The sequence below is a fragment of the Eumetopias jubatus genome, unplaced genomic scaffold (assembly GCF_037043125.1).
Source record: "Eumetopias jubatus isolate StellerSeaLion01/CBP00866 unplaced genomic scaffold, mEumJub1_p1.0 scaffold_5, whole genome shotgun sequence".
NCBI lineage: Eukaryota > Metazoa > Chordata > Mammalia > Carnivora > Otariidae > Eumetopias > Eumetopias jubatus.
This window is the reverse complement of record NW_028274811.1, coordinates 6,762,982-6,774,119: the sequence shown is the minus strand read 5'-3', so window position 1 is coordinate 6,774,119 and position 11,138 is coordinate 6,762,982. Positions and strand designations below refer to the sequence as shown.

Here is an 11,138-nt window from a genome sequence, read left to right as displayed (position 1 = left end):
TTAGCTCTTATTATTTTACTTTTAACAGAACAGATTGATTAATCACACTGGTATTCTGAGGGAAACAAATTACAGTTTTTAGGTTAAATTAGGGCAATGAGCATCAGAAAAATATAGAAGGAAAATTATCAGCATCCTTTAAATTGTGAATATACTATGAGAAAAAAATATGTACTGTGAATACACTATGAGAAAAAATGTATATACTTTATATACCTTCTATTATCATTGAAAAAGATATTATTTTATGATTCAAGTAAAGATACCTCAATTTCAACACCATTCTAAGCAAAAGACAGAAAACATAAGGAATGGTCTTTTATTTATTATTTATTTTTATTTATTTGAGAGAGAGAGAATGAGAGATAGAGAGCACGAGAGGGATCCCAGTTAAAAAGATTGCAAATCACAGATGAAGGATTTGGAATAGTTTTTTTTTTTTAACATTTTGACACAAATAGTTTTCATGAAAAATGTAATTGAAATAGAACATTGTAAATGATGAAAACTCTATCATCTATTTCTTCATTTGCAGTGTCACTCCTGTTTGAAACATGAAAATCTGGAACACCACCTCAGATTTCATTCTCCTAGGACTCTTTAACCACACAGAAGCCCACTTATTTCTCTTTGTGATGGTTCTGACAATTGCCTTCACCTCCCTAGTGGGCAATGCCCTCATGATTTTCCTGATTCACTAGGATGCTCGGCTCCACATGCCCATGTACTTCCTACTGAGCCAACTGTCCCTCATGGACATGATGCTGGTCTCTACCATTGTGCCCAAAATGGCAGCTGACTACTTGACTGGTCAGAAGTCCATCTCCCCTGCTGGCTGTGGGTTGCAGATCTTCTTCTTCATCACTTTGGAAGGGGGCGAGTGCTTCCTCTTAGCATCCATGTCCTATGACTGCTATGTGGCTATTTGCCACCCACTGAGATACCCAGTTCTCATGAGCTGGCAATTATGCCTAGAATGACTGTGGGGTCTTGGTTCCTGGGGGCAGCTGATGGGCTTATGCAGGCTGCTGCTAGCCTGAGCTTCCCATTTTGCGATACACATGAGATCAATCATTTCTTCTGTGAGGCCCCTACCCTGGTGCGTTTGGCTTGTGCTGACACATCAGTCTTTGAAAATGTCATGTACATCTGCTGTGTATTAATGCTCCTTGTCCCATTTTCTCTCATCCTGATTTCCTACAGTCTCATTTTTGCTGCAGTTCTCAAGATGCGTTCTAGAGAGCCCCACAAGAAGGCTTTTGCCACCTGCTCCTCACATCTCTCTCTGGTGGGACTCTTTTATGGAGCTGCTGTTTTTATCTTCATGAGACCCAAATCCTACACGTCAGCTAATCATGATAAAATAGTGTCAGTGTTCTATACTATCTTCACTCCTTTGTTGAACCCCATCATCTACAGTCTGGGGAACAGTGATGACAAGGGAGCCCTGAGAAAGTGTATGGGTCAGTGTGCTGCCTTAAGTCACGAATAAGATTACATTGATTTCCCCCAAATTTCAAGGTTATACAAAGGGAATTGTGTGAAATTTCCTAGGGAATAGTTATATATGCATTATATCTATAACGGTTACTATTTTACTTTGAAATACAGACACAACTATATATTTTGGATCTTTTTCATGTATAATAATTATTTTATATTATTTTAAAATGTTTCTTGACTTTATTTTTTTTCTTTTCAAGTTTTCATTTAAATTCCAGCTAATTAACATACAGTGTAATATCCATTTCAGGTGTAGAATTTAGTGATTCAAAACTTACATACAATGCCCAGTGCTCACCACAAGTGCCTTCCTAATCCCCCTCACCTATTTAACCCACCCCCCCACCCACATCCCTTCTAGTAACCACCCTTTTATAAAGTGAAAAGATAGCTCATGTATTTGAAGCAAATATATCATATAAAGAATAAGCATCTAGAGTACATAAATAACTCATAAAACTCAACAATAAACATATTAAAACATGGGTGAAGGATTTAAATACACATTTCTCCAAAGAATATATATACAAATGCCTGATAAACATATGAGAAGACAGTGAACATCATTAGTCATTAGGGAAATGCAAATAAAAACCACAATGAAATATTCCTTTCACCCATTATGAAAGATACTATTAAACATTAAATAATAGTAATAACAAATGCTGGCAAGAATGTGGAGAAATTGGAATCTTAGTGCATTCTTTCTTTTTCTCTTAGTGCATCCTGGATGGGAATATAAAATGGTCAGTTGCTATGAAAAACAGGAAGCAAATTCTCTGAAAATTTATTATTAAATTATTGTATGATTTAATAGTTATACTTCTAAATATATACAAAAAATAAAAACAGGAACTTGAGCAAATATTTGTGCACAAATGTTTATAGCAGCATAATTCACAATAGCCAAAGAGGTAAAAAAAAAAAAAAATGCCTACAGGAGGAGGAAAGCAGAAATGAAAAGTGCTGTAAATACAAAATGGATTATTATTTGCACATAAAATGAATGAAATTCTGATACATCCTACAACATGGATGAGTCTTGAGAAAATTTGTCCAAGTAAACCAAACAGAAAAGGAAAATATTGTATGGTTACACTTTTTTTTAAATTTTTTATTCTTATGCTAATCACCATACATTATATCATTAGTTTTTGATATAGAGTTCCATGATTCATTGTTTGTGCATTACACCCAGTGCTCCACGCAGGACGTGCCCTTTTTACTACCCATCACCAGGCGAACACATCACCCCACCCCCCTCCCCTCTAGAACCCTCAGTTTGTTTTTCAGAGTCCATCGTCTCTCATGGTTCGTCTCCCCCTCCAATTTACCACCGTTCATTCTTCCCCTCCTGATATCCTCTTCTTTTTTTTTCTTAACAGAGATTGCATTATTTGTTTCAGAGGTACAGATCTGTGATTCAAGAGTCTTGCACAATTCACAGCATTTACCATACCACATACCCTCCCCAATGACTATCAACCAGCCACCCCATCCCTGCCACCCCACCCTGACTCCAGGAACCCTCAGTTTCTTTCCGGAGATTAAGAATTCCTCATACCAGTGAGGTCATATGATACATGTCTTTCTCTGATTGACTTATTTCACTCAGCATAACACCCTCCAGTTCCATCCACGTCGTTGCAAATGGCAAATTTCATTCCTTTTGATGGCTGCATAATATTCCATTGTGTATATATACCACTTCTTCTTTATCCATTCATCTGTCGATGGACATCTTGGCTCTTTCCACAGTTTGGCTATTGTGGACATTGCTGCTATACACATTGGGGAGTACATATCCATTCGGATCCCTACATTTGTATCTTTGTGGTAAATACCCAGTAGTGCAATTGCTGGATCATATGGTAGCTCTATTTTCAACTGTTTGAGGAACCTCCATACTGTTTTCCAGAGGGCTTGCACCAGCTTGCATTCCCACCAACAGTGTAGGAGGGTTCCCCGTTCTCCGCAACCCCGCCGACATCTGTCGTTTCCTGACTTGTTAATTTTAGCCATTCTGATTGGTGTGAGGTGGTATCTCATTGAGGTTTTGATTTTTTTGATCCTATTGGCTAATATTTTGGTGAGAATTTTTGCATACATGTTCATCATGGATATTGGTCTGTAATTCTCCTTTTTGATTGGGTCTTGTCTGGTTTTGGGATCAAGGTAATGGTGGCCTCATAAAATAGGTTTGGAAGTTTTCCTTCCATTTCTATTTTTTGGAACAGTTTCAGGAGACTACGTATTAGTTCTTCTTTAAATGTTTGGTAGAATTCCCCTGGGAACCCATCTGGCCCCGGGCTTTTATTTCTTGGGAGATTTTTGATGACTGCTTCAATTTCCTTAGTGGCTATAGGTCTGTTCAGGTTTTCTATTTCTTCCTGGTTCAATTTTGGTAGTTGATACATCTCTAGGAATGCATCCATTTCTACCAGGTTATCTAATTTGCTGGCATAGAGTTGCTCATAATATGTTCTTAGAATTGTTTGTATTTCTTTGGTGTTGGTTGTGATCTCTCCTCTTTCATTCATGATTTTGTTGATTTGGGTCATTTCTCTTTTCTTTTTGATAAGTCTGGCCAGCGGTTTATCAATCTTGTTAATTCTTTCAAAGAACCAGCTCCTAGTTTCATTGATCTGTTCTACTGTTCTTTTGGTTTCTAGTTCATTGATTTCTGTTCTGATCTTTATTATTTCTCTTCTCCTGCTGGGTATAGGCTTTATTTGCTGTTCTTTCTCTAGCTCCTTTAGCTGTAGGGTTAGGTTGTGTATTTGAGACCTTTCTTGTTTCTTGAGAATGGCTTGTATTGCTATATACTTTCCTCTTAGGACTGCCTTTGCTGTATCCCAAAGATTTTGAACAGTTGTGTTTTCATTTTCATTGGTTTCCATGAATTTTTTAAATTCTTCTTTAATTTCCTGGTTGACCCATTCATTCTTTACTAGGATGCTCTTTAGCCTCCATGTATTTGAGTTGTTTCCATCTTTCCTCTTCTGATTGAGTCTAGTTTCAAAGCACTGTAGTCTGAAAATGTGCAGGGAATAATCCCAATCTTTTGGTACCAGTTGCGACCTGATTTGTGACCTAGGATGTGATCTATTCTGGAGAATGTTCCATTGGCACTAGAGAAGAATGTGTTTTCCGTTGCTATGGGATGGAATGTTCTGAATATGTCTGTGAAGTCCATTTTGTCCAGTGCGTCGTTTAAAGTCTTTATTTCCTTGTTGATTTTTGCTTAGATGATCTGTCCATTTCAGTGAGAAGGGTGTTAAAGTCCCCCACTATTATTGTATTGTTGTCAATGTGTTTCTTTGCTTTGTTATTAATTGCCTTATATAACTGGCTGCTCCCATGTTAGGGGCATAGATGTTTACAATTGTTTGATCTTCTTGTTGGATAGACCCTTTAAATAGGATATAGTGTCCTTCCTCATCTCTTATTACAGTCTTTGTTTTAAAATCTAATTTGTCTGATATAAGGATTGCCACCCCAGCTTTCGTTTGGTGTCCATTAGCATGGTAAATGGTTTTCCACCCCTTCACTTTCAATCTGGGGGTGTCTTTGGGTCTAAAATGAGTCTCTTGCAGACAGCATATGGATGGGTCTTGTTTTTTAATCCAATCTGATAGCCTGTGTCTTTTGATTGGGACATTTAGCCCATTTACATTCAGGGTAACTAATGAAAGATATGAATTCAGTGCCATTGTATTTCCTATAAAGTGACTGTTACTGTATATTGTCTGTGTTCCTTTCTGATCTATGCTGCTTTTAGGCTCTCTCTTTGCTTAGAGGGCCCCTTTCAATATTTCTTGGAGGGCTGGTTTTGTGTTTGCAAATTCCTTTAGTTTTTGTTTGTCCTGGAAGCTTTTTATCTCTCCTTCAATTTTCAGTAACAGCCTAGCTGGATATAGCATTCTTGGCTGCATATTTTTCTTGTTTAGTGCTCTGAAGATATCTTGCCAGTCCTTTCTTGCCTGCCACGTCTCTGTTATAGGTCTGTTGCCAATCTAATGTTTCTACCATTGTAGGTTACAGATCTCTTCTCCCGAGCTGCTTTCAGGATTTTCTCTTTGTCTCTGAGATTCGTAAGTTTTACTATTAGATGTCGGAGTGTTGACCTATTATTATTGATTTTGAGAGGGGTTCTCTGTGCCTCCTGGGTTTTGATGCCTGTTTCCTTCCCCACATTAGGGAAGTTCTCTGCTATAATTTGCTCCAATATACCTTCTGCCCCTCTCTTTCTTCTTCTTCCGGGATCCCAATTATTCTAATGTTGTTTTGTCTTATGGTATTGCTCATCTCTCGAATTCTGCCCTCATGATCCAGTAGTTGTTTATCTCTCTTTTTCTCAGCTTCTTTATTTTCCATCATTTGGTCTTCTATATCGCTGATTCTCTCTTCTGCCTCATTTATCCTAGCAGTTAGTGCCCCCATTTTTTTATTGCACCTCATTAATAGCCTTTTTGATTTTGATTTGATTAGATTTTGTTCTTTTATTTCTCCAGGAAGGATGTCTCTACTAACTTCCATGCTTTTTTCAAGCTCAGCTTGTATCTTTAAAATCATGATTCTTAACTCGAGGTCCAACATCGTACTAATGTCCATATTGAGTAGGTCCCTGGCAGATGGTACTACCTCTTGTTCTTTTTGCTGAGGTGATTTCTTTCATCTTGTCATTTTGTCCAGAGGAGAATAGATGAATGAGAGAACAAAATGCTAACAGGTTAACAACGTCCCCAGAACATATATTCTAAACAAATCAGAAAAGACCTGAAACCAGGGGAAAAGAAAGGGAAAGAAAGAGAAAAAAAAGAAAGAAAAATATAAAGACAAAGGCAAACAAAAACAGAACAAAACAAAACAAAAAAAAAACAGAATATGATCAAATATGATCAGGCTAGTGCATAGATCCGTGCCACACACTAGATTTTAGGTGTATTTCGGTCTGTTAGAAGATAGTGCCTCCTAAAATTGTAAAGAAAGAAAGACTTATATATGTACAAAATAAGGCTTGATACAATGAAGGGATGGAAGATGATTGTAAAGATGAAAATTATAAAAGATTTTATAAAAGGAATTGATGTTGTTTGAAAAATAAAGAAAATTTAAAAAAAAAAAGGGAGAGAATGTGATCAGGCAGGAGACTAGAATAAAGCCATACAGTAGAGATTTAGGGTATATTTTGATATGCTAGAAGAAACTGTATCTCAAAATTTTAAAGAGTGAACAACTTATATATATATGCCAAAAATAACGGTAACTACTATGAAGGGATAGAATATGACTCTAAAAATGAAAAATAAAAATGGTTTTTTTTAAAGGGATTGATAAGATGTTGGATGAAAAAGGGAAAAAGAAAAATTCAAAAAAAAACAGTTAAAAAAATTAACTTTGAAAAACTAATGAGTCATGGTAAAAAAGCCATGAATTCTATGTGCAGTATTCCCCTAGCGCTGGAGTTGTCCCGTTCTCCTTGATTGGTAAACTTGGTCTCGGTTGGCTGTTCGTGCTGATCTTCTTGGGCCTGTTGCCATGGTTCCCAAATGTCTTTGCCTGACACAGAATTGCCCCGCCCTTGTGAGTCTGGGCTAAGTAATCTGCTCAGGTTTGTTCTCGGGAGCTTTTGTTCCCTGCAAGCTCTCGGTACAGCTTTGGAGGATGAGAGTGAAAATGGTGGCCTCCCAATCTCCACTGAGGAGCCAAGAACTTGGGGCCCTGCTCCTCATTGCGCCCTAGAGAAAAGCAATCAATCACTCCCGTCTCCCGGTCTCCAGCCGCACTCCTTGCTCACCTGGCATGTGACCGAGCGTTTCTATCTTTGGCACCTGACTCGGTGTGGAGTCTCCAAACCCAGCAGATCCCTGCAGTGCACTCCCGCGCCACTCCTCCCGGGGGAGGAAGGGGAGTCTCCCTGGCTCTGCTGCTTGTTGTGTCCCTGCTGGAGGAGAAGTGGCCCGACTGGGCCACAGATCACAGTTTATGGCCACCCTGAGCTGAGAGCCTAAGCCTCAGCTCTGTCTCTGCAGCTGGCTTCCCACTCCAATACCTGGGAGCTCTGCCATACTCAGTTACTCCTGGTCCTTCTGTGACCCCAAGGGTCCTGAAACCACATTGTCCCACGAGGTTTCCACCTCCCGCTTAGCCACTGAAGTGACGTCCCTCAATGGAGCCAACTTCTAAAAGTTCCAATTTTGTGCTCCGCGGCTCTATCACTTGCCAGAAGCAGCGGAGGCCCCCTCTCCCGCCATCTATCCTCCCAAATATTGCCTCGGATTCACTTGTCCACACGTCCTACCTTCCAGTAAGTGGTCGCTTTTCTGTTCAGAGTTGTTGCTATTCTTTTCTTCAAGCTCCTGTTGAGTTTGTAGGTGTTCAGAATGGTTTGATCCCTATCCAGCTGAATTCTTGAGAGCAGATGAAATCCAGGTCTCCTACTCCTCTGCCATCTTGCTCCACCCCAGTATTCATCCATTCTGATGGCTGAGTAATATTCCATTGTATATATGGACCACATCTTTATCCATTCAACTGTTGAAGGGCATCTTGGCTCTTTCCACAGTTTGGCTATTGCAGACATTACTGCTGTGAACATTGGGGTGCATGTGCCCCTTCTTTTCACTACATCTGTATCTTTGGGGTAAATGCCCAGTAGGTCATAGGGTAGCTCTATTTTTTACTTCTTGAGGGACCTCCATACTGTTTTCCAAAGTGGTTTTACCAACTTGCAGTAGTTGTTGCTACTCTCTTCTTCGATCTCCTGTTGAGTTCATAGGTGTTCAGAATGGTTTGATCCCCATTCAACTGAATTCCTGGGACCAGATGAAATCCAGGTCTCCTACTCCTCTGCCATCTTGCTCCGCCTCCTTCTCCTTTTTAAAATTTCCTTTAACTTAAATTCAATTTAGTTAACATGTAATGTATTATTGGTTTCAGGGTAGAATTTAGTGATTCATCAGTTGCATGTAACATTCAGTTACCATTACATCAGGTGACCTTCTTTATGCCCATTACCTAATTACACCATTCCCCCACCCACCTCCCTTTCAGCAATCCTTAGTTTGTTTCTTAGAGTTAAGAGTCTCATGGTTTGCTTCCCTCTCTGTTTAAATTGTATTTTATTTTTCCCTCCCTTCCCCTATGTTCATCTGTTTTGTTTTTTAAATTACACATATAAGTGAAATTATATGATATTTGTCTTTCTCTGACAGACTTATTTTGCTTAGCACAATATCCTCTAGTCTTATCCATATTGTTGCAAATTGCAAGATTTCATTCTTTTTGATGGAAGTATGTTATATATCTGTTCTTCTTTATCCATTCGTCTGTCAATGGATATCTGAACTCTTCTCATATTTTGGCTATTGTGAACATCTTTGCTATAAACTTTGGGTTGCATGTGCCCCTTTGAATCATGATACAAAAAGAGTGTATCTCTTTATTATCATGTCAGTTGGGGTTTATGACAGAACAGTGATAAACATATGTGCTTATACTCCCACACTTATCTATAGATGGAAAGAATTTTAAATGCATATAAACAAAAAGAAAAAAAAGAATAACTACAAAAAGGTGCTATAAAGCAATGTATAATGTTATGTAAGTATTGAGAAACAGATGGACTGAACATACATCTTTCAAGAGAGCTTGAGCTTACATGGAAAGAAAAATGAAACTGGATTATAAATTCTCAGAGAAAGGGCCTATGTTAATTAGAGCATTCTAAAGTTGGGTAAGGAGGCAGAAGAAAATGGCTTTGAGGCACCTGGGTGTCTCAGTCAGTTAAGTATCTGCCTTTGGCTCAGTTCATGATCTCAGGGTCCTGGGACTAGCCCCATGTCAAGCTCTCTGTTCAGTGGGGAGCCTGCTCCTCCCTCTCCCTCTGCTTGCCTTTCCACCTGGCTTGTGTGTGCACTCTGTCTATCAAATAAATAAATAAAATCATTTTTTAAGAAGAAAATGGTTTTACATAAATGGTATTTGGCAATAAAGATTTGCTATAGATTTCTGAAACAAAGAAGCAAATAATGACAATTGATATCTAAGGGGCTGTTGTGCCAATATTTTGGAGGAGGACACAAAAAGGGAATGCAGATCTGCACATGACCTAATAGACTACTGCAGTTTCAGAAATATTAGTGTTTAAATATAAAAGATAAAAAGAATCCTCTAAGGTAAACAAAATTTACTCAAATATGGGTCTATAATTTATGCATTTACATTGATTTTCTATGCATGCATTTAACTTATAAGTTCTGTCTTTGAAGATAACTGAATTTATGTAGGAAAATAAAATATTTATATCCTAATGATGTTATTAGAGAAATATATATATATATTTATATATTTATTTATTTGATAGAGGGGGGAGAGGCAGAGGAAAAAGAAGAGGGAGAGGAAGAGAGAGAGCCTCCATCAGACTTCCCACTGACTGGAGAGACTAATGTGGGGCTAATTCTCACAACCCTGAAATCATCACCTGAGCCAAAATCAAGAGTCAGATGCTCAACTGAGTCACCCTGAGAAATATATTATTCTTACAAATTCACAGATTTGTAGAGAATATTTTGGCCACAGATGTTTGCCTCATGAAGATTTTACCTATGAAGCAAAAACTGAGGATTTTTTTTCAAAATAGTTGTTTGTTCTTCATTTAGAAGCTGCAATATTCAATGAGTAAATGTGGTGTGAATGAAATAATGAAATAAAAATAGTGTTCTGTTCTATATTAATTTACTGTTGTGTCTGTTGTTAGGAGAAAATTAATGCCACATGGAAAATTAAAATCAAACTTCTACTGATTTCATCTTATTGGGGTTATTCCCACCTTCAAGAATTGGCCTGTTTTTCTTCATTTTCATTGCTTTCGTTTTCCTAAACTTTCTGTTTGGCAACCTGTGCATGATCGTCCTCATCCTCCTGGATACTCATCTCCTCACACCCATGTATTTTCTACTTAGTCAACTCTCCCTCATGGACCTGAACTACATCTCCACCATTGTCCCCAAGATGGCTTCTGATTATCTCTCTGGAAGCAAGTCTATTTCTTTCATCAGGTGTGCAGTTCAGAGTTTCTTCTTTATGGCTTTAGCTGATGGAGAAGGATTACTCTTGGCCACTATGGCCTATGATCATTATGTGATTATTTGCTTTCCTCTCCACTATGCCATTTGTATGAGCAAAAGAGTATGTGTGCTGATGATAACAGGATAATGAGCTCGATCAACTCCTATGCTCACACAACATGTATTCTCCATATCCCTTAGCCAGTCCAGAGCCATCAACTTTTCTTCTGTGATGTTCTGGCCAGGTTAACTCTGTCTTGTATGGACACCTGGAGCTATGAGTACACTGTTTGTAAGCTCCACTGTCTTCCTTATGTTTCCTTTCATTGTTATTGCATGTTCCCATGGCTGAGTTGTCCATGCAAACTGATGCATGGAATCATTAGAAGGGAGGAAGAAGGCCTATTCAACCTGCAGCACCCACCTCACTGTGGTGACTCTCTACTGTGCAACCTTTGTTTTTATTTATCTCTGCTCTAGATCCCTCTGATCACCAACAGAGGGCAAGATTCTGGCTGTCTTCTACACCATCCTGACCCCAGTGCTCAACCCCATCATCTACAG

The 11,138-nt window shown here is 38.5% G+C and overlaps 1 protein-coding gene across 1 annotated transcript; it reads left to right on the top strand.

Annotated features, from left to right (window-relative positions):
• Positions 1 to 498: 498 nt before the first annotated feature.
• On the top strand, positions 499 to 1,492 carry LOC114200263 (olfactory receptor 2T33-like). Its single transcript, XM_028092320.2, is given in 2 exon segments — positions 499 to 969; positions 972 to 1,492. Coding segments are annotated over 2 exon segments (936 nt in total). The 5' UTR covers positions 499 to 554.
• Positions 1,493 to 11,138: the final 9,646 nt, after the last annotated feature.